General features: G+C 41.4%; 1 protein-coding gene across 2 annotated transcripts in view; it reads left to right on the forward strand.

Moving 5' to 3' along the window:
- Positions 1–286: 286 nt before the first annotated feature.
- The window catches only part of Ube2d2 (ubiquitin conjugating enzyme E2 D2), a 91679-nt gene continuing 67348 nt past the window's right edge, over positions 287–24617 (forward strand). For both annotated transcript variants that reach the window (XM_031365379.1, XM_031365378.1), the window contains exons 1-2: positions 287–693; positions 23316–23379. In XM_031365379.1, the coding sequence (XP_031221239.1) occupies positions 670–693; positions 23316–23379 (88 nt within the window). In that variant the 5' untranslated portion in view covers positions 287–669. The remainder of the gene's footprint in view (positions 694–23315; positions 23380–24617) is intronic.

Below are 24617 nucleotides of genomic sequence, written 5' to 3' on the forward strand. Positions count from 1 at the left end.
CTTGGTGGTGGTGGTGGTGGGGGAGCAGCAAGAACCCGCGCCTCAACTCTCGCGAGATCTCCTCTCGCTGCCTCGCGACGTCATCCCCTCTGCGGCTGCGCCTGCGCCGGCGCGTAAGGTCCTCGCAGGGGCGGCCCGTATCCCTCCGCCGCCGGCGCGGCCCGGCCCTCCCTCTCTCCCTCCCAGGCCCGCCAATCCCGGAGCCTCCCGACCTGCTCCTCGGCCTGGGCCCACCCCGCGCTCCGGCGGCCCCACCCCGGCGGCGCCGCCCGCCCGCGCGTCCCTTAGTCCACCTGCACCGGGCAGGAGAGCAAGCTTCCCCGGCTCCGCCACCGTAAGGCTCTCGGCGAGCCCGGAGCTTGGGGCTTTTCCTCTCAGGCGGAGGGATCCACGGCGGCCGAGGAGGCGGCGCTGAGCCTACGAGGAAGAGGCAGCTACGGCGGCGGCGGCTGGGGCAGCAGCGCATAAAGGGGCCGCCGCCGGGTGATGCGGTGACCGCTGCGGCAGGCCCAGAAGCTGAGCGGGCCTCGGCCCTCAGCTCGTCGGATCCGCGCTCCGGAGCTTCCCCCGTCTTCTCCGGTCGACTCGGTCTCAAGCCCCCTCGCCCCTTCCCCGTCCCTCCCCCGTCCCCGTCCCCGCCCCGGGGGGCCGTCGCCACCGTTTCCCACCATGGCTCTGAAGAGAATCCACAAGGTGAGCGGCCGGGGTTCTGCTGCGGGAACGGGCCGCTGGGCGGGCCCGCTGAATAGGCTGCGGCCTGCACTTCCCGCGGTCGCCTCCGCCGGGCTCGCGGCGTCGGGTTCCTTCTGCCGGCGCCGGCCCCAGGGGGCGGCCTTCACGCCCCACTCCCAGAGATGGCGCCCAGGGAGGCCCTGGTTTAGGCCGAAGTTGCTCCTGTCCTCGCAGCCTTGATCTCCGACGCCCTTCCAGGCCTCCCTCCAGCCTGAGACTTGATGCTCTCTGGGGCTATTGTCCGGCCGAGAACGGGGCTTGGGGCGGCGCAGGGGGGTTGGGGGGTAGGGGTGGAGCGGCGGGTAGTTAGGTGGCCTTGTGATCTGAGGTCGGTAGGGCTGCTCGCCCAGTCTGTCCCCCCTACTCTGGCGCCCAATGGGCGCCGAGCTGCCTGGGATCGAGGACACAGTCAGGCCGACCAGAGGGTCCATTTGCTCGATCCCCGACTCTCTTTCTTGAGTTCACTTAACTCCTGAGCAGCTAGCTGCTCACGAAAGTCCACCTTACTTGGGTCTAGAAAGTGGAGTGGGAAGTCAGAGGTTAGAAAATGCCACTCCGGAGGGAGGAGGGAATTAAGTGGAGAAGCGTACTCATTCCTTGGGGTTGGTGTGTTGTCGTCAGAAACTAACCCTTCAGTTTTGCAGGATTGGATCTAGTGGAACAACTGGTAGAGAGTAGAAGCCATTCAGTTCAGAAAACCGAACGTTGAAAACAGCCGGAGAAATGCCTATCACAGACTTCTCCCAAAATGATTTTAACGCTGAAATTATATGCTGTGTTTTCGAAGACTCCCAATTTGGAAGGGGTTTTACTCTATTTTTGGTTAGAAATAACTTAATTCTTTTAAATGAAAGGTTATCCACTTATTTAATGATAGATTTAACACTATGCAGAGCATTGGCCTTGACTAAAATTTAGGGTCTCCCAATATTAACTTCTTTTTTAAAGATTTATTATATTTATATGAGTACACTGTAGCTGTCTTCAGACACACCAGAAGAGGGCATCAGATTCTATTACAGATGGTTATGAGCCACCATGTGGTTGCTGGGAGTTGAACTCATGACCTCTGGAAGAGCAGTCAGTGCTCTTAAGCGCTGAGCCTCTCCAGCCCTCAGTATTAACTTCTTTACTATTAACTTTTGTTCCCTCTTAGACATGGGAAGTTACCCACTGATGAGTTTTGTTTGGCTCCTCAGATGGGCTATATTAAATCTTTATTGTATTAGTAAATGGCTGGACCTGGGATTACCCATGAGGACCGATGGGATAGGAATACAAAAGAATGGAGAATGAAGTCACAGAATGAAGGTTGGAGCACAGTTCAGCAGTTGGTCCTCATTTATTCTTTATTCGAGACTTTGAGTAATTAATTCCATTCCTTACTGTGAATTAGCATCTTACCAACTTTTGTTTTCTTTCACGTCTTTTAACACAAAGGGTAGACTTTAGGTAGTAAATCTTGTACTAAAATGAAGCAGGGTCTTTGCTCAAAGATGTTTGATCAAAAGAAAAACTACTTAAGGGATAAGAACAAAGTAAGAGATAAACATCCAAGTAACCTGTGTATGTACTTCTAAGACTTTAATAATCTTTATGGAGTTTAATGGAAAGTTATCAGTTTGAAGATTTTTTTTTCATATGTAAGTACACTGTCGCTGTCTTCAGACACACCAGAAGAGGACATCAGATCTCATTACAGATGGTTGTGAGCCACCATGTGGTTGCTGGGATTTGGAAGAGCAGTCAGTGCTCTTAACAACTGAGCCATCTCTCTGGCCCCAAGTTATCAATTTGAAATGATGTTGAGTTAGATCTGTAAAGATTGCCCCAGAAAGCTGGTAAAGGGGAGTTTGGTTTGTGAGAATTTGTAGAGATAACCTTTTTTTTTTTTTTTAAAGGTAGAGTTTCACCAGCTCCGGCTGGCTTGGAACTTAAACCTATGGTGTAGACCAGGTTGGCCTCGACTCCAAAACCTCTTTGGAGTGCTGAGATGAAACCATCAAGTTAATAGTTTTTAGTGTTAGTATTATCTGTGCTACACAGACTTCTTTTTAGATTTATTTATTATATGTAAGTACACTGTAGCTGTCTTCAGACGCACCAGAAGAGGGCATCAGATCTCATTACGGGTGGTTGTGAGCCACCATGTGGTTGCTGGGATTTGAACTCATGACCTCTGGAAGAGCAGTCAGTGCTCTTCCCTGCTGAGCCATCTCACCAGCCCCTACACAGACTTCTTTAGAGATGGAGATGACACTGGCTCTAAACATACATTTAAATCTTAGAATAACATTTGCCCAATATAGTTCCTGTTGCTGTGGGGTTGTTTTGTTTTCTCTATGTAACAGCTCTGGCTGTGTGCTGGTCTGGAATTCTCAGATCTGCCTGCCCCTCTGCCTTCCCAGTGCCAGGAGTAAATGTGTGCACCACCACAGCTTGCTCCTTTTGCTGTTTTTGAGTTAGGCTGGCACTGCTGGTATTGATCCTGAGTGCTGGGATTCAGGCATGTACCACCACACCTGCCTTCACCAAACCTTTTCGTTTAGTACTAGGAATTGAATCCAAGACCTTCTGCGTGCTAAGGCAAACACTCTACATTCTCAGTTCTTATAAAATTATTTTAAAAATCAGGTTTAAAAATGTTCATTTGATCTTAAAATTGTGTATGTATGTGTTTCAACTCATGGGAGTGTGAGGATAAGTATGCATAGTCTGTTCTTTCACCTTTCTATGGGTCCTAGGGATTGAACTTGGCTTATCAGGGTTGCCTTTACCAACTGAGCCATCTATCTATGTGAGTCAAGCTTTTGATTACGTTTTCTTTAGATTTATGCATTTCACTTTATGAATGTTTTACCTTTATACATGTATGTGCTCATTGTACATGCCTGTTTGGTTGCCTGCAACTGATGTTACAGATGGTTGTGAGCCACCATATGGGAAGCTGGGAATCCAACCTGGGTCATCAGCAAGAGCAACAAATGCTCTTAACAGCTCAGCTGCCTCTCTAGTCTTCATACAGGATTGTGTATATGCCAGACTGACCTGAAGTATGGGCACATGGCCTTGATTTGTGCTCCTTCAGCCCCTACCTCCTGAATACTAGAGTTATAAGTATGTGCCACCCTGTTACGGTGCTAAGTGGCTCTGGGAATCAAACCCAGAGTTTCTTACATGTTGTTAAGAACTCTGCCACCTGAACTATATTCTTTTGTTATTGTTTTTCAAGACCTGGTGTCTCTTTGTTCTGGATGTCCTGGGATTTACTCTGTAGACCAGGTTGGCCAATGACTTTACAGTGCCTCATGGTGCCACCCTTTGGCTGAACTGTGTTCTTAGCTCGGTAGCTTGAACATTTGCATCTATCTCCGTCCCCATTTAATAACCTAGACTTTTGTATGTTTGGTTTAAGAAAGATAAGATTTCTCTGTGTAGCCCTGGCTATCCTGTAGACAAAACTGACCTCGAACTCACAGAGATCCACCTGCCTCTGCCTCCAAGTGTTTGAGATGGAAAGCATGTGCCACCATCGCCTGGTCCTAGAACCTTTTTTGAAGTCAAGTATGGCTTGCGTTGTCTTAGACTGCCATAAACTAGAAAGCCATTTTATTTTTGTCAAAATTATCATGAAAATAAAAGCAAGAGTCAGGTTTTTCAAACTTTGTGTGTGACATATAGTTTACATTAAATGATAGGCTTAATGGATACAGATAAGGCCATTCCTCTCTTGTCCTCAATCTGATATCTTTGCACTGCAATCCTTAGACTGGTTTGGTCTGTATAATCAGCCAATTTTGGTCTTGAGCCTTTCCTATTGTTAAGTCTCTGAAAAGAACAAAATTACTCAAATACCCCTTAAACTACAGGGGTCGTGAGAATTCTTAAAATTTTAAGCACATTTGACAGGAAGCATAATCTTCTTTGGGGGCAGAGGTCCTGAGTTCAGTTCCCGGCAACTACTCGGTGGCTCACAACCATTTGTAATGAGATCTGATGCCCTCTTCTCGGGTGTCTGAAGACAGCTACAGTGTACTTACATATAATAAATAAATAAAATCTTTTTTAAAAATCTTATTTCTTTGATGATAGATTTGTGTCTGAATTCAGCACTTTTAGAAAATCCTTAGATATTGGGCTGCATATCTGCCTTGCTGCTGGGATGCTGGAGCACAGCTGCTCAGAGGAGACAGGACATTCCCTAGCCCATCCAGACCGGAAGGTTCTGTGGGGCTCTGGCCTGGCCACTTACCCCATACTTACTATTTTATTTTTTGAGACAGGATCTCTGTGTAGTCTTGGCTGTCCTAGAACGAGCTCTGTAGACTAGGTTAGTCTCAAACTCACAGAAATTTGCCAGCCTCTGCCTCCTGAGTGCTGGGATAACCACCAAGCACCCAGTGAAAAATCATTTTTTTAATATAATTTGAATTTCATACATGCATAGTCTTATCTTGGTCATATAGCATTTTTATTTTTTGTTGCTGAACATTGAATCAAGGGTCTTGTACATTCTCAACAGAAACCCTACTACTGAGCTATAGACTCCAAACCATGGAAAAATCTTTTAATGGGCATAATTTTGATGTATATCTTAAGAGATTCCTGAGCAGCACTTCAGGCAAAAGTTGCCAAAGAGACAAATTATAAACAGTATAGTTCTGGCAGGGATTTTAATCCTCTCTGTGTGTGTGTGTGTGTGTGTGTGTCTGTCTGTCTGTCTGTCTGTGTGTCTACCTACACCAAATAACCGTAGTCTGCTATGTTTGAGGTTTTCTGCTGACTTTATAGGTCTTAGCTTGGTTTTGATGCTTTAAGTATTTGCCTCTTCTAGCACCACCCCCAGCCCTTTTCCAGTTGGCTGCATCTCATCTGTTGTGGGCTAAGAAACCAGATCACGGAGCTTATTAAAATTGTGTCTAAAATAAGATCCAGTAGGCTCTGAGTGAAGAGGGCTTCATGTGTTTTGTGAACTGTATGGGGCTTTTTGACTGATCAAAGACCTTTTTTGCTTCCTATTTTCCCTTTTACCTTTAGTTTTAACGATGCAGGTTCCGTTCTTGAAATATAGGCTTAATTTCTCTGTTTTTGAGAAGGGTAACAAGCTAAATTTCTTAATTCCTTGCGGAGTTCAAGATTGGCAAAAGATAATAGAGCTGGGTGTGAAGATAAGTGGGTAGAGTGCTTGACAGCATACAAAGTCCTGATTTAATCCCTACCTCTTGTAGGGTTCTTCTATAATCCCAGGACTGAGAAGATGGAGACAGAATGAAGAAGTTCAAGGTCAACTACATTATTAAATTCGAGACTATCTTAGAATACATAAGATTCTTAGTAAATAAATGAGCAAGCTAGGATACTTTTTAAAACTCCTATAATGCCTTGCATATTTTAGTTATGTCTGGCTAGTTATAGTTTAAGGTTTGTGTGCATATCTTTGAAGCAAAGTAATGTTACCATAAATATATATTTAAGGCAAGGATCTAAGGAGCCAAAACAAAGTTCTCACTTAAATAAGAGTTTCGAACTTGCTGGGCAGTGGTGGCGCACACCTTTAATTCCAGCAGTTGGGAGACAGAGGTAGGTGGATTTTTGAGGCCAGCCAAGTTCCAGGACAGCCAGACCTACACAGAGAAACCCTGTCTCGGGGGAAAAAAAAATTTTTTTTTTTTTAACTCAAAGTCAGACAGGTAACTACAGTGAGCAAGGAGAAGGAGGAAGCTGGGAAATAGACCATTTGCTACCTATTTCCCTTTAAATGTTGCCTTTGCCAAGATCTGTGGATCTAGTTATTTGCAGATAATCTTGGGAGTGCAGGTGTGTGTGTGTGTGTGTGTGTGTGTGTTTGTGTGTGTGTGTGTGTGTATTTGTAGACTGGGTCTTGGTATATATCCTTTGTTGGTGGGGTCTATCTTTGGCTGGGTTGGAACTTAACGGAAATCTGCTTGCCTCTACTGGGATTAAAGGTGGGTAGCATTATGTCCATTTCTAATATTACAAAATTTAAAAATATTACTTAAAAATAGTATTGGCTATCGAAGAATAATAGAAATAATTCAAGGTAAAATATTTGCCAGTCAGCTTAATCTCTTGTATCAGAAAATAAAAATAGTATTCTAGAAATGTGTACTTTGTGATGTGTTACATTAATATTAGAGGTAAGAATTCAGTAATATTTGTTAAAATGAAGAAACAAATTAGCAAATATTCCTGTGGAATACTGGATGCTACCTAGCTTAAGTGCTTGGTTTCTTGCTTTGGAAAGCAGACATAGCTTATTCTAAAAGATAAACTTTATGATAAACTTTTCTACAAAGTCTCCTCTCATAAAAAATCAAAGATTTTTAGATAGGTGTAGGCACAGCTAAATTGAGAGATCAAAGCGGGATTGAGTTCAGGAGTCCAGGACCAGTGTGGGAAACATAATAAAAGCCCATTCTTTAACTGTATATGAGAAATATGAAGTATTTGAAGAATACTCTTTTTACTAAAAAGAGTATCTTTTTAGTGTGTATCTTTGATGATAAGGGGTAGTTTGATAAGTTTGCAGTTCTGGATATTATAATTAAAGAACGATGGCTGCTGAAATCTCCTAGGTAGTTCCCGGGACAAGGATTCCTAACAGATGGCTGCTGCTGACAGAACTGTTATAGTCCTCATTTTGGAAGTGAAGGTGTACACTTGTTTTTCTGTAAAAATAAAGTTTTGATGGTTTATAATGTAAGGAAATAAAGCATTGTTTGTTCTTTCTACAGTCAAGTGAGATACTGCGTAATAGATTTGTAATGCTAGCACTGCAACATATTTCAAGGTTGTTACCTGACAAGGCCATGTGACTTGATTATAAGCTGAGGGGCTGGAGAAATGACTCAGTTAAAAGTACTGACTCCTCTTCCAGATTCCCAGTAGCTTATATTATCTATAACTTCAGTCTCAGACACATACATCGTACACAGATATACTCAGACAAAACACATAAAATTTTAAAAAAAAGACATGGGCAGAATGGAAAACTGAGTGTGCCTTTTCTCTTTACTTTTTGATTTTTATTACTTTATATTAGTGTTTGCCTGCACTTATGACTATATAGTCTACCACATATATATGGTACTTGTGGAAGCCACAACAGTGTCTGATACCCTGTAACTAGTTACCAAGTGGGAGCTAGGATAGTAGTTTTGTTTTGTTTTGTTTGTTTTTTGAGACGGTTTCTGTGTGTAGCCCTGGCTGTCCTGGAACTCACTCTGTAGACCAGGCTGGCCTTGAACTCAGAAATACACCTGCCTCTGCCTCCCAAGCGTTAGGATTAAAGGCCTGTGCCACCACTGCCTGGTGGGAGCTAGGACTCTAGTCATAGAACAATAGCCAGTGACGCCTTTTAACTGCTGAGCCACTCTCCAGCTCCCTGAAGACACTTTAAAATTTCCTTTGAAGCAGAGCAATAGTAGTACATGATTTTAATCCCAGGATTTAGGAGACAGAGGTAGGCTAACCTGGTCTACTGAGCAAGTTCCAGGACAGCCAGGGCTATTCAGAAACTCCATATCATCATCATCATCATCATCATCATCATCATCATCATCATCATCAATTTTCATTGAATTGAATTGAAATTTAAAAAATTTTCCTTTTGGAAGTGTAACAGTATCAGGGATTGAGCCTAGGTCTTCAGGCGTAGAAGGCATTCCCTTTGCCGCTGACCTACAGCCCTAGCCTTTTTATTGCCTTTTTAGACAGTATATCATTCTGCCAGCTCAGGCTGGCTTTTAACTTTCAAACTTCCTAAGTGCTAGGATATAGGCATGAGCTATCATGCTTAGCTTACTTGATTTTTTTTTTTTAAAGTTTAATTTTTGGGCTGGGTGGGGTGGTATATGCTTTAATGCCAGTATTCAGAAGGGAGGCAGAGGTAGATCTCGGAGTTTGAGGTCAGCTTGGTCTATATACTAAGTTCCAGGACAGCTAGGAGGCACTCTGTCTCAAAAGAAATCCATCCCTTTCTCCCTTCTGTAATTGTAGGTCTGTCTGTCTGTCTTTCTTAAGATTTATTTATATGAGTACACTGTAGCTATCTTTCAGACACATCAGAAGAGGGTATTGGATTCCATTACAGATGGTTGTGAGCCACCATGTGGTTGCTGGGAATTGAACTCATGACTTCTGGAAGAGCAGCCAGTACTCTGGCTGAGCCATCTCTCCAGTCCCTGCCCCAGCTCTTAATAATGACACAGAGGCATTTATTTATTTATTTATTTATTTATGCATTTGGTTTTAAGCTAGGCTTGCTCTCAACTAGCTTGTAACTCAATTAACTTGTCTATATTTGGTTTGCCCCTTGGCTGTTTAACTCTTAGTTTCATACATCTGATTTCCTCCAAGTCTGGATGGCAAAATCCCTGAACCTGTTTCACAGAGTCCTCCCTGCCAGATGTCCCACCTTTCTAGTCTACCTTTTGCTATAGTTCTTTTATTTTAACCATTGAAAAAGTATCTTAGGCATACAAGGAGGGGCATAGACACATCTTCACACAGTGCATATAAATATTATCCCTACAACCCCTCCTTTTCTTTGTCTCTTTCTTTTGGTATTTCAGAGACAGGATTTCTCTGTGTAATAGTCCTGGCCTCAAACTCACAGAGATCCACTGCCCTCTGCTTCCTGAGTGCTGAGATTAAAGGCATATGTCCCACCATGCCCTCCTGTCTGTTTTAACATAGGGTTTCATGTAGCCCATAATCAACCTCATACTCAACTATATAGTCCAGACTAACTTTGAGTTCCTGGTCCTCCTGGCTTTCAACTATGTTGAGCTTTTTTGGTCTGAACCACCATACTGACAACTTTACTGTTGTTTTTGTTCTGTTCTGTTTTTTTTTTTTTATCTTAGCTTTCTTATCTTCATAAGGATAAATGGCACACATAGTCCTTAAAGATTTTTTTTAAAAAAAATTAAAATGGAAGCCGGGCAGTGGTAGCACACACCTTTAATCCCAGCACTTGGGAGGCAGAGGCAGGCAGATTTCTGAGATTTTTTTAAGTTTTTTTTCTTGAAAAACTTATAAGAAAGAAAGAAAAAGTAGTTGTCCTAAGATGTATTTTTTTAATTAATTAATTTTATGTATGTGTCCCTCTCTTCAGACACACCAGAAGAAAGCATTGGATCCCATTACAGATGGTTGTGAGCCCCCATGTGTTTGCTGGGAACTGAACTCTCCAGCCCTCTTGTTTTGGTTTGGTTTGGTTTGGTTTGGTTTGGTTTGGTTTTGGTTTTTCGAGACAGGGTCTCTCTGTGTAGTCCTGGCTGTCCTGGAACTCAGTCTGTAGACCAAGCTGGCCTAGAACTCAGAAATCCATCTGCCTCTGCCTCCCAAGTGCCAGGATTAAAGGCGTGCGCCACCACTGCCCGGCCCATGTTTTGTTGTTGATACAGGATCTCAGTATGTTGCTCAGGCTGGCCTAGGAACTCACTATGTAGACCAAGCTGGCAGTGATAGCTATCTGCCCACCTCTGCTTCCTGAGTGCTGGTGCATGTGTAGTAGTACCTCTAGGGGCCAGACGAGGGCATCAGATCCTCTAAAAAATGGAGTTACAGTTGTGAACCTCCATTTAGGTGCTGGAATCCAAACACAGATCCTCTGGAAAACCAGCTAGTGCTTTTAACTGCTGAGCCATCTCTCCAGCTCCTATTTTTGTTACTGTGTTTTGTTTTTTGAGACAGTCTCACCCTGTGGCCTTGGCTGGCCTGGAACTTACTAGAGATCTTCCTGCTTTGGCCTCTTGAGTGCTGGTATGAGATTTATTTATTTTATGTATATGAGTACACACTGTAGCTGTACAGATAGTTGTGAGCCTTCAACTGGTTGTTGGGAATTGACTTTTAGGACCTCTGCTTGCTCTGGTCCAAATAAGTACACTGTAACTGTCTTCAGACACACCAGAAGAGGGCATCAGATCCCATTACAGGTGGTTGTGAGCTACCATGTGGTTGCTGGGATTTGACCTCAGGACCTCTGGAAGAGCAGTCAGTGCTCTTTTTCCTACCTGCTGAGACATTTCACCAGCCCAATTCCCTCCCATCCCCACCCCCCCTTGATTTTTCGAGGTAGTTTCTCTGTGTAATCCTGGCTGTCCTGGAACTCATTCTGTAGACCAGGCGGCTGGCCTGGAACTCAGAAATCCACCTGCCTTTGCCTCCCAAGTGTTGGGATTAAAGGTGTGTGCCACCACCACCCAGCTTTTGATATTCTTAATTCTGTGTTTGTGTCCATCTGTCTTTCTGCTTGTGGGTTTACGCATGTGAGTGCAGGTGCCTACGGAAGTCAGAGGTGTTGGAACCCCTGGAGCCGGTATTTCAAGTCAGTTTTCTGCCACCTGACATATGTACTGGGAACCAAATAGGGTCCATTCTCTCCAGGCCCTCAGTAATACACCATTTAATATCCACAATTTAATAAAGTAACTGCCTGGTCAGTCCTTGGACTTTTTCACTAGTTAAATTTTTATGAAAATTTAAAACAAACTCAGATCTACAAAAAGTGCAAATCTAGTACAAATATTTTGTTTTGTTTGGGGGGTTTGTTTTTTTCTGTTTCTAAGAAATCTGCTTGGTTGATGCCATGTCAATACCTAATTTTTATTTTTTGAAATAGGGTCTTATTACCTGTGCTGGACTCTGGGCTTGGCTCTGTTGCAGAGGATGATTTCAACTTTACATCTGGAGTTATATGAGTATTTTTAGTTTAAAGCCTTTAGTTTAAAGTTTCCATATGTTAGGTTTAAATTGAAGTTCAATTGTGTGTGTATCTCTGTACCTTATCAGGTAGTAGATGATTTGTATAGTTGGCTGCTTTTCATTGCATCTTGTCTGTTGATACATCATCTTGAACCATTACTGATGGTTGCTTCAGTCATTTAAAGTTATATCTCCCATTATATCTCCTGTCTTGTAAATGCTTGTTAATCCTGTTTGTATAAGAAACTGGCTGCTGGCTGGGCGGTGCAGCACTTGGGAGGCAGAGGCAGGTGGATTTCTGAGTTTGAGGACAGCCAGGGCTTTATAGAGAAACCCTGTCTCAAAAAAAAAAAAAAAGAAAGAAAGAAAGAAAAAAAAAACTGGCTGCTTAAAACATACCACACTTTCTCATGGCTCCTGAGTGCAGAAATTATGTATCACCATGCCAAGCTCTAAAATTTTAATTATGTGTGTGTGTTTAATAAGGTGCTCATGAGCACAGAGTTTTGGGGGGTGGGAACTGAACTTGGGTTCTCTTCAAGAACAATGCATTTAACTGTGGAGCCATCTCTCCTATGTTCCTTTACTAAGAGTGCCTTCTCTTAAATGTAGGAGGTCCTGGGTTCAGTCGCCATCTTCAGATAAAGCATTGATTTTTGTATGGACTTACTCATTTCTCTTGTTTACATAGAAAGCAATGGAATCTAGATTGTTTTCCAAATTGGGCAGTTGTTTGTAGTCCTGCCAGCTATTATGAGGGTTCTAATGTCTACATCATCACCCTTGCTCATTATCAAAATACAAATCACAGTGACCATAGGATATCACTTGATAGCTGCATTTTATTTAGATGTTACTTTTGTCAATGCTGTCTTTGAAGAATATATAATGTAGGAGCTGGGGAAATGGCTCAGTGGTTAAGAACACTTCCTAGTGCTACTCCAGTGGACCTGGGTTTGTTTCATAGCACCAACATGGCAGCTCACAAATGTCTGTAACTCCAGTTCTAGAGGATCTGGCATCCTCTTTCAACCACTACATATATGTAAAGCACCCACAGACATAAATATATATATGCATGTGTATATATGTGTATATATACACATATAAATTGTTTTTTTTTAAAGATTTGTTTATTTTATGTATATGAGTACACTGTAGCTGTACTGATGGTTGTGGGCCTTCATGTGGTTGTTGGGAATTTAATTTAGGACCGCTATTCGCTCCAGTCAGCCCCACTCAACCCCACTTGCTCAGTCCTTGCTCGCTACGGCCCAAAGATTTATTTATTATAAGTACACTATAACTGTCTTCAGACACAGCAGAAGAGGGTGTCACATCCCATTACAGATGGTTATGAGCCACCCTGTGGTTGCTAGGATTTGAATGCTCTTACTGGCTGAGCCATCTCACCAACCTGTAAATTGTCATCTTTATGTCTTATTTTTGATTACTTTGGTGTCATAATTTAATTTGTAATATATATTTAAATTTTTATTTTTTATCCTTTTATTTCTCTGTAGCGCTGGCTGTCCTGAAACTGTTGACTAGACTGGCCTCAAATTCACAGAGATCCCCTTGCCTCTGTCTCCTGAGTTCTAGGATTAAAGGCTTGCACCACCACTGCCCTGCTGTTTAAAATGGTGGAGGGATATTTCAAAACTTGTTTATGTATGTGTGTAGCTTCGGCTGTCCTGGAACTCATTCGGTAGACCAGGCTGGCTTGAACTCACAGAGATCTGCCCCCTTCTGCCTCAGAATTGTTTGGGGTTAAAGGCATGTACCACAGGTGCCTAACTGTATTATATTTTCACACTTCTGTTATATTACAGAACACCTCTGCTTGCAGCCTTTTTGCATTAATCCAAAAAATATTTCAGAATCCACAAATAGTATTATATGGTTGGTTTTTAAACATTCCTTGAAGGAATTGTGTCACTGGGGGAGGATGTGGAGGTTTTAAAAGCCAATGCCAGACTCAGTCTTGCTCTTTCTGCCTGTAAGGTAAGGTTGTAGCTTAGCTGCACTAGAGGCACTATGCTTGACATGCCCCCTGCCATGATAATAATGGTCTGTGAAACTCTAAGCAAGCCATAAATTAAATGTTTTCTCTTGTAAGACTTCCTGTGATTATGGTGCTTCTTTGTAGCAATAGGATAGTGAGTGTCTAAGACAATTAGTCCGACATACTATAGTAACATTGCTGTATAGAAATACATGAGACATGGATGTGGTTACCCTGATTTGACTATGATCATGTATTAAAATTAATTTTGTAAAGATTTTTTAAAATCAGTTTTTTATTTAGTATTTCTCATTTTAAGTCTGATGGGTCTAACACTACATGGATGCAGTGTCCAGTGCCTTTGCAGGAGTGTTGATTTGGAATTTGGCATGGACTGTGGACACAGCATAGGCATGAATAATAGATTGCTCAGATTTTGTTCACCTTACCTCCAAGGGTCACTGTATTGCTTTTGCTTTATACACATGAGCACATTTCTTGCCTAGGTAGAATTTAGTTTCATCTTGGGCATAAGTATCTTCAATTTTAAGAGCTGTGTGCTCTCTTTGGTTCCAGAGCCAGCAAAAATGGCCTTGAAGCACAAGCCTCCTAGGCACACTTGCTTTTCCTAGCAGCCCTCCACAGATTGTGCCAAGATTGATGCCAATCTTATGGAGGTGAAAGATGCCAAGATTGTGGAGGTGAAAGAATTCAATAAGGTGTATACGTTTTTACTTCCATGTATGTATGTGCATCTTGGTTTGTTGCCAGTGATAAAACAAGAAAGAGTATTGGATTCCCTAGGACTCCAGGTTACAGAAATTTCAGAAAGTTAGGCCTTTTGAGGCAGGATTTCCAACCCTTTTTATTTTTGGCTTTTGTTTTTGTTTTTTGTTTTTTGTTTTTGTTTTTGAGACAGGGTTTCTCTGTGTAGCCCTTGCTATCCCGGAACTCACTCTGGAGACCAGGCTGGCCTCGAACTTGGAAATCCGCCTGCCTCTGCCTCCCAAGTGCTGAGATTAAAGGCATGCACTACCACTGCCTGGCTATTTTTGGCTTTTTGAGACAGAGTTTCTCTGTGTGTAGCCCTGGGTGCCTTGGAACTCTGACTCCCTAGTGCTGGGATTAAAGCTTTATATATTAAGTAAGTGTGTGGGTGGGTGTGGGTGTGGTATGCTTGGGTATACAGTGCCCACAGAGGCCAGAAGAGAGTGGGGTCTCTTGGGGCTGCATTTATAGGTAGTTGTGAGCTGGCAGATGTAGGTGCTTGTAACCTAACAACTGAGCCCTTATTTTTTTCTTTCTTTCTTCTTTTTTTTTTCAAGAATTATTTATTTTATGTATATGAGTAAACTAGTTGTTCTCAAACACACCAAAAGAGTGCATCAGATCCTGTTACAGATGGTTGTGAGCCACCATGTGGTTGCTGGGATTTGAACTCAGGACCTCTGGAAGAGCAGTCAGTACTCTTAATCACTGAGCCATCTCTCCAGCCCCACCCTGTTATGTAGCCATTCTACTTTTGAACTTACTCCTACCTCCACTTACCTGTACAATTGTACTTTATAACTTAATAAATTAATCCTCTGCTGACATTGCTCTTTACCTCTTTTTAAGCTTGAGATTTGGTGATCAGTACTGAAGAAGGTGTCAGTAACCCCTTATAGTAAGCATTTTAAATTTCTAGTTTCCTGTGTAGTTGCTTTAGAAAGTAAGATTGAGCTAGAAGAAGGGACCCTAGTAACTTGAATGCAGGATGGGGGAACTGTCTTAGTTTAGGTTTTATTCTTAAGAACACCATGACTGTGGCAACTCTTATAAAGGAAGATAATTGGGGATGGCTTAAAGTTCAGAAGCTTAGTCCATTATCATCATGGTGGGAAGCATGGAATCATGCAGGCAGACATGGTACTGGGAAAGGACCTAAATTCTTGATCAGCCTGCAGTAGAAGACTGATACACTTTCTCCAGCAAGTTGACACCTCTTTTAGTGCCACTCCCCATAAGCCTATAGGGACCATTTTCTTTCAAAGCGCTACAGTGTCCAACATTTTCTTTGGAGCTTAGTTAGTGATACTGTGGGCATTGATTTATTAGTGTATTATTATTTGTCTATTAGTGTAGATTCTTCTTATCTGCCCAACTATGTGCCATACTCATTATGGAAAACAGAAGTAACCAGAGGGAGTTTTAGATCTTAAAATATCCTGTGTTGAGGGAGTCAAGCTTGACTTGATGCAGCCACCATTGTTTGTGAACTTCAGGAACTGGCAGAAAGGAACAGTTCTTGGCAGCTTCTGTTTTTGTATTTCTTTACTTCAATAGTAGTCTTACTGAAATACATTAGATTTTCTTTTTTTTCTTTTTTCCCAGTTTTTCAAGACAGGGTTTCTCTGAGTAGCCCTGGCTGTCCTGGAACTCACTCTGTAGATCAGGCTGTCCTGGAACTCAGAAATCTGCCTGCCTCTGCCTCCCAAGTACTGGGATTAAAGGCATGCACCACCACAGCCCAGCTCATTAGATTTTCTTATCTAGCTTTGTCATTTACTCAGGATGTTCTACTTTGGCTATAGTTGTTAAAATTCTAACTTTTTAGGTATGTGATCTTATAGCTGCAGTATCAGAGAATAAGATGGTTGCTTTTCTATTTATCTGTTATTATATCTAAAAAGCAATCAAGAAAGAAAACAGGCTGGGCATGGTGGTGAGTGCCTCTAATTCTAGCAGAGACAGTTGGGTATCTCGTTACATGGTTGAGTTTCAGGCCATCCAGGAACTATCTCAAAAGAAGAAAGGTGAAAAAAAAATCATTTTGGTTATGCTAAAAATATGTGTACTACCTGCCTAGCACTTAGGTGGATTTCCAAAGGATCTAGAGTCCAAGGGCAGTCTGGGCTACATACAAAAGGCCATTTCAGAATGTGAGGAAGTGGGCTATTTTTGTAGTTGGTGAAAAACATTATTACTTTCCTCTGGGTACTTATGCATAATTCAAGTTTTTGTCAACGTGTATATCTATGTACCATGTGAGTGCCTGGTATCCACAGGGGCCAGAAGAGGACATGGATTCCTTGGAACTGGAGTTATAGATGGTTGTGAGCTACCATGTGAGTACTTAGAATTAAACCAGGGTCTTCCACAAGAACAGTAAGGACTCTTAACTCCTGAGCCATCTCTAGTCTCTCAGCTGCATGTTGAACAGATACCTCATGAAGGATCCCCATTGCTTTCAGTGTGCAAAAGGCTAGAGGTCAGATTCCTCCCTAGTTTTTACTGGACTAAGAGAACTATATAACCACAGAGAAATTTGAACTACACTTAGTTATAAAATCAACTTGAGAGTTTTCATAGTTTTTAAAAATAAATGGGGCTGGGCGGTGGTGGTACACGCCTTTAATCCCAGCACTTGGGAGGCAGAGGCAGGCGGATTTCTGAGTTCGAGGCCAGCCTGGTCTACAAAGTGAGTTCCAGGACAGCCAGGTCTACACAGAGAAACCCTGTCTCGAAAAACAAAAAAAAAAAAAAAATAAATGGAGGGCTGGTGAGATGGCTCAGTGGTGAAGAACACTGACTGCTCTTCTGAAGGTCCTGAGTTCAAATCCCAGCAACCACATGGTGGCTCACAACCATCAGTGATCTGATGCCCTCTGCTGGTATGTCTAAAGACAGCTACAGTATACTTACATATAATAATAAATAAATCTTTTAAAAAAATAAATAAAAATAAATGGAGAGTCAGGAGTTAGCTAAGGCCGCAAGCAGACCTAAAGGTACACAGAGGAAGTAGAAAAGGAGAGGGGTAATGGCAAGACCATTCTAGGTGGTGTTTCCAGAGATCTAGATTGGTTGAAATTTAAAGCCAGGGGATTTAAAAGAGCTGTTCATGATGCTACATACCTAAAATCTCAACACATTAAAACCTGAGCCAGGAGGATCATAAATTTGATGTCATCCTTGATACATAGAAAAAAATTCTCTGTGCCTTAGACTACTACTGCTCAACCTCTGTAATAATATTATATTTGTTTTCATATATTCTGGAAAAATATTCATATATTATGGAAAACTTATTGTCTAGGTGCAGATAGGCCATAATGTGAACTCACTTGTATGTGGAACCTAAAAAACTCATTTAAGTAGAGTAGAATGATAATTTCAAGGGGCTTGGGGGTGGAAAGAAGTTGGATAAAGTTGTTTGTTGTTCTTAAGATCTTATAAAATTTATTTTTAGTTTATGTGTGTGATTGTATGTCTGTACCATGTATGTGCAAGCATTCATGGAGGCCAGAAGAGCGTGTTGGATCTCTAGGAGCTAGAGTTACAAATAGTTGTAAGCTGCTGTATTGCTGCTGGGAATCAAAACCCGGACCTGGAAAAGCAGCTGGTGCTCTTTTTCTTTTTTTTTTAAGATTTATTTTATTTTTATTTATTTTATGTGTATGAGTACACTGTAGCTATACAGATGGCTGTGAGCCATCGTGTGTGTGGCTGCTGGGAATTAAACTCCAGCCCAGCTCGCTCTGGCCCGCTTGCTCTGGCGTAGTTCACTGTAGCTGTCTTCAGACACACCAGAAGTGGGCTTCAGATCTCATTACGGGTGGTTGTGAGCTACCATGTGGTTGCTGGGATCGGAACTCAGGACCTTCGGAAGAGCAGTCAGTGCTCTTAACCACTGAGCCATCTGTCTAACCCCTGGCTAAAGTTTGTGTTAGATTAGAGGAATAAATATAATAAATCTGTTGAAACTGGAGAGATAGCTTGGTGAGTAAAAGGTAATTGCCATGCAAGTCTAGTGAGATGCAAATTTGATCTCTGGAACCCATGAGAGAGTGGAAAAACACTATTGTACAGAATGTTAACTATAATAATGTAGTCTCATATTTCGTGGTATTAGGGAAATAAATATGTAGTATATCATTGAAAATTGCTAGAATAGATTTTAAATGTTCGTGTTATTTAAATGTTCGTGTTACAAAATAGTAAATGTTACATGATAAATATATTAATTAGTCAATGAGCCATTTCACAATCTATATGTATTTAAGGTCATGGTGCTGTGCTCTATATACATCTATACATAACTTACATAAACACATGTGCTTGTGTAAACTGCTCTATCTCCAAGGTACAGTTCCAGTGCTGACAAAGTTATAAATACGGCTTTGCTTTTTTTCTCTCCCCTCTCTTCTTTCCCCCCTCCTTTACTTTCTCCTTCCCTCTTTCCCTATCTTGCTCACTTGCATGGAGCTTCCTATTCCCTGTGTAGTAGATGATCTTGTACTTTTGATCCTCTTGATTGCTAGGTTTGATCACACTCTTTTGCTGCTGTATCTGGCTTATAAAATGCTAGGGATAGTACATGCTAGGTTAGCACCTTACCAACCAATACATATCCCAGCTCTGTTATGTTTCTTGAGACAAGATGTTTTGGTTTTGTGTTTTTTGGGGTTTTGTTTGGTTGTTTGGTTGGTTTTGAGACAGGGTTTCTGTGTAGTTCTGGGTATTCTGGAACTTGTTATGAACTCACAGAGATACCCCTGTCTCTGCTTCCTGGGTGTTGATTTTCCAGTTGTGAGCTACCACACCCATAAATAACAAAGGAAAGCCAGATAAGGATGCCTAGATTCATAGTCCTGGAATTTGGAGGCTAATGTTAAAGTATCAGTTGAAAACAGCTGTGGATGAGTCTAGCTGAGTACATAGTGGAATCTCAAAATAACAGACACAAAGTAATGAATATTTTCTTTACTTATGGCAGGACACCCAGGAATGTTTCCTGCTGAAGTGCTTCAACAAATTCCTTGTCCTTAGTCAAGCATGGTGCCTGGGCTGCAGTATGAGATCCTGTCTAAAAAGCAAGCAAGAAATTCCTTGTTCTCTAGTATTACATTGGCTTAGCCCCAAATACATTAACTTTCAGATATAGTAATTAAATTCTTTTTTTTTTTTTTTTTTTGGTTTTTCGAGACAGGGTTTCTCTCTGTAGCCCCGGCTGTCCTGGTACTCACTCTGTAGACCAGGCTGGCCTCGAACTCGGAAATCCGCCTGCCTCCGCCTCCCAAGTGCTAGGATTAAAGGCGTGCGCCACCACCGCCCGGCTAAATTCTTTTTTATGTATTTTAGACAGAATCTTTACCCAGGAGGGCCCAAGCTCCATGTATAGCTTAGGCTGGCCTTAAATTGGAGATCTTCTGTCTTAAGCACCTGAGTGCTGGGATTCCAAGTATGTACCCTGACTACTCTGGACTGTGTAATATTTTGCTTACCATTTAACATTGTCAACAATGTTACATTTTTAAGGATTTCCTAGATCCTAAGTAAATACTTGGGTGGAAAAAAGAAGACCCTGCCTTTTAAAGATAATTTAGTAATTATACCTGAAAAGCTACTAAAGCAGAAGCTTTCTCTTGCTGAATAGTAGACATTCAAAGCTGGGCATGGTGCTCCATGATTGTAACCCCTGCACTAGGGATGCTAAAGCATGAGAATTACCTCTATCTTGAGAATAGCCCAGACTGCATAGAGTGATCCTGCCTAGAAAGGAAAACGGGGGGACACAAAAATAAGTAAATGAATTTAAAATAATTCCAACTAGTTCATAATGTAGAACAGATAGTTGAGAAAGGACTGCAGGCTGGGTGTTGGTAGTGCACACCTTTAATCCCAGCACTCGGGAGGCAGAGGCAGGTGGATCTCTGCCAGGGCTACACAAAGGAAACACTATCTTAAAAAAGGAAGAAAAAAAAAGGAATAACTATCTTTCTCTTGTTTTGTTTGCTACAGGATTTTTCTGTGTAGTCATGGCTAATTTTTTTGGGACTACAGGGTCTCTGTGTATCCCTGGCTATCCTGGAATTCACAGAGATCCTACCCCCTGGCTCTTGAGTGCTGGGATTAAAGGCATGTACCACCATGCCTGACTCATGACCCACGTTTGATACTTGGGATGCATGTGGTAGGAATGAAGCAACTCCAGTAAGTTGTCTTTTGCCTCCATGTGTACTGGGGCAGGTGTTATACACATGCTCATATACAGAATATACATATATATATGTATTATACATATGTATATGTGTGTGTGTGTAACTTGAAGTACAGTATTTTCTAAACTTACTAGATTCTTCTTTTCTTTCTTTGTTCTTTCTGTTTTGTTTTGTTTTGTTTGTTATAGGACTTCTCTGTGTAGTCCGGGCTATCCTGGAACTTGCCTTGTAGACCAGGCTGGCCTCAAGTCACAGATCTGTCTCTGCCTCCCATGTGCTCGGCCTAAGGGTGTGTGCCACCATTCCCCAGCTAATTTATTTTGAGTCTTAACCAATGATCATATCATACTATGTAAATTTCTACCTCAGTCTAACTTCTTTGATGTAGGTATGATAGCTGATATGAAGAGTCCAAGTAACAGATTTGTTTAATGTTTCTTAAGAGCATAATAGTAGCCAGGCGGCGGTGGCACACGCCTTTAATCCCAGCACTTGGGAGGCAGAGGCAGGCGCATCTCTGAGTTCCAGGACAGCCTGCCTGGTCTACAGAGTGAGTTCCAGGACAGCCAGGGGTACACAGAGAAACCCTGTCTCAGAGAGAGCATAATGGTGAGAGCATCAATGAGTGTGTGTTTAGAAAGCCTTAATTTTGCCTGTTGACTTTATACAATAGATTTTAAAAGTTATGCATAAAAGGCAAAGCATTTCTAGTTAATTTTAAGAGTTACTTTGGGGGATACTGGAAAATGTTTATTATACTCTTGGGACTTCATTGGCCACAGGTCATTGGCGCACTTTGAGGGAGAATTTACCTAAGCCTTTTGGAGCCTTTGGCCTAAATTTAAGTATTTTGTAAAAATGTTAGATTTGGGGCTGGAGAGAAGGCTCTGCAGATAAGAGCATGAATTACTACTCTTCCAAAGCAAGCTATTGTTAACATGAATGTGGTAGCTTATAATTGTCTATAATGTCAGTTCTAGGGGCTCCCAACACTCTCTAGTCTCTGCAGGCACTTATATACACATGGTACACATAAATATATGCAGACAACACACATAAAATAAAAAGTTTTTTAATGTTAGAATTTATTATTTCTACTGTTGTACTTTTGAAGTATGTCCTAAAATTAGCCATTCCTAACAGACTTCTGATCTCTAAAACTAGGCCAAAGGCTATAGTACCACAGTTGCCTGTCATAAGCCAGGTGGGAGTATTCCACGTCACTGTAAAAGAAAACGGGAAAATCAGGATGAGGAAAAGAACATAGGGTGATTTCCTTTGTCCAGCTTTTCAAGTATCACTATTCATTACCAGGCTCCAGGTTTGTGTTAAAATAACTGAGAAGCTGACATCTGGTTGTGGAGCAGTACTATAGGTAAATCAGTCTCTGAGTGCTTCAGTCAGCCTTTATAATAAATACATCCTCTTTTTGGAAGTTCTGGGGACTGAACTAGGAACTAACATGATATCCAGTTATTCTATGATTGAGCTATATCCCTAGCTCTTTAGTTAGTTTGTTTCCTTAACTTTGACTAAGTTACCTAGACCAGCCTTGAATTTTCTGGTGGTTCAGGCAGCCGGGATATCGTCTGTTCTGACATCAGTAGCTGAGATTATATATTTGTACCATCTGACTAGAGACTGTACTATATTCTTTTAAAGGTTTTTCTGCTTAGTACACTGGTGGTAAGACACAGCTGAAAACATGTCAGCGTTTTATCAGATGGTCTAGTGTAGAAGAACCTTTTTTATGATTTTAAGAGGTTGTTCTAACTACTTAACAGTTTTATGATATAAAATTGGCATTTGCATAGCTTTAATCTCAGCAGAGAGAGGGGGCAGAGTTAAGTGCCTCTCTGTGATTTCAAGACTAGCCTGGTCTATAGAGTAAATTCTAGGCCAGACAAGTGAAATAAAATTTGCATTGAGTCCTCCTCTGCAATACTCTCAAATAATTGAGAGCCAGGCATAGTGGTGTGAGTGGTGTGGACCATCTAAGTCAAGTTCATCACAAATTTGAAGCCCAGGCCTGGGCTACAAAGTGAGACTTTATTTCAAAAAGCTAAAGGGAGGGAGGGAGAAAGGATAAAAGAAAAATAATGGCTCCCCTCCCCCTTTTTAAAATAGGTTAAGGGATAGCATTCAGAGGCTGAAACAGGATGTTTGCCATAAAGTTTGTGGTGAAATTAAAGAATAAAAAGAAAGAAAAACTTGCAACCATTTGTGTAAGAGAAATATGTAAGACTTAGAACCAGGAGTCAGACTGAACAAGAGCCTACTAGACATGATTACTTGAGCAAGATAAAGCAGGAGTGAGTGGGCAGCACAATTAGTTTGTATTTAAAATTAACTCTGGGCTAAAAAGATGGCTCAGCCATTAAGAGCACTTGTTGCTCTTCCAGACGATTAGAATTCTATTCTAGCATCCACATAGTGGCTCATAGTCATCCAAACTATCGAATCTAGGGGAATCTAACATCTGATATCTTTTGATGTACATATATACATACATGAAATCAACACTTGTAAGGTACAATAAATACCTTATAAAAAAGAAAGGAAAAAAGGAAAAGATAAAACTAGCTTTGCAAGGTGTGGTGGTACATACCATTAATCCCAGCACTAGTGAGGCAGCGGCAGGTGGATCTCTCAAGACCAGCCAGGTCTATATAGTGAGACCTTGTCCAATTTCCCCTATCTCATCCTCAAAATATTCAATACCTCTAAGATTCACTATGTGCTCTTCTGACTGGAGAATAATTGTAAAAGCTTCCCTAGTAAGGCAGAGAACACTGTTAACAAGGTATGTTTAGTAACTCTGTAAAGTTAAATTTCTTTCTGTTTTTTGTTTTTTTCTTAAGGAATTGAATGACCTGGCTCGAGATCCTCCTGCACAGTGTTCAGCAGGTCCTGTTGGAGATGATAGTAAGTATTTAAATGGAGTTAGGAGTAAAGCAGCTTAGCAGTACTTTGTCTGGAGAACTTGTATTTCTTGAGGTTATTTGTTTATTTTTGTTATTTTTTTTAAATGTGTATATACTCCAAGTGGTCAAGTTTGGCAAAGTTATGATCTGTTAAGAGCTATTTGCTATGGGGGAGACTTAATGCCTAGTTTCCTGTGACAGAACCTGTTTTAAAGTTCACCCAGTCATCTTAGACTTTGAGCTGCTTCTGCCAGCATTATTTTTATGTTGCTCTGGTCCCTTTCTTTTGGATGTTTTCCTGATGTAAAAGAACTGTTACTACACCTGGCTATTTTGCTCTTAAAGGATGACATGGTATATGCGTGCTTGTATTTGACTATATTCTACTGGTTCATATGTATGAAAGCTGGTATAATTATTTTATTACATTATTTAGAGTACTGAGGTTTGAACCCAGGACCTTTTGTATGCTAGGCAATCACTCTTATTACTGAAAAGCATCCCTAGCTAGACTAACTTAAAATTTTTATTTGTTTGTATGTTAATTGTGTCTTAGGGGTCTCTCCTTCTAACATTTGAGTCCCAGGGATTTAACTTGGGTTGTTAGGCTTCAGCAGATGTCTTTACCTACTAACTGGCCCTATCAACATTTTAATTCTAGTTTAATACTCACTAAATTTTAGTGTTACAAACAAAAAAGTCTCATGTAGTTCCTGTAGTCCTCCTGCCCCAACTTCTCCATGCTAGGATTGAAGCAGGGGCCATTAAGCCCAAGTGGTTTGGGAAGTTTTTTTTTGTTTTTTTTTTTTTTAAATTTTGGGACACATCCTCACCTCTACTGCCACTCTGCTACTTTCTTCTCTCATTGTGTCTTTCTGGCTACTCTGGAACTCAGAGTTAACAGAGATCTGTTTGTTTTAGCCTCTTGAGTGCTGGGATTAAAGGTGTGTGCAACCAGTCCTGGTGAGAGGTTCTGTTTTTGTATATGTTTTGTTTTGTTCTTTTTTGTTTGTTTTGTTTGTTTTGTTTGTTTTGAGACAGGGCTTTTTATGTTAACAGAGCCTTGTCTGTTCTAGACTTGATTTGCAGACTGGCTCAGATTTACAGAGACCCTCCTGCTCTACCTTCTGATTTAAGGCATGTGCCTCCATGCCTAGCTTTGGTGGGAAGTTTTAAGTATGCCAATAACAATTGTTTTTTTGCTTTACTGCTATTGCAGTTTGTGTTAGTGCATTTTTT

The sequence above is a fragment of the Mastomys coucha genome, unplaced genomic scaffold (genome assembly GCF_008632895.1).
Source record: "Mastomys coucha isolate ucsf_1 unplaced genomic scaffold, UCSF_Mcou_1 pScaffold13, whole genome shotgun sequence".
In the NCBI taxonomy this organism is placed as follows: Eukaryota; Metazoa; Chordata; class Mammalia; order Rodentia; family Muridae; genus Mastomys; species Mastomys coucha.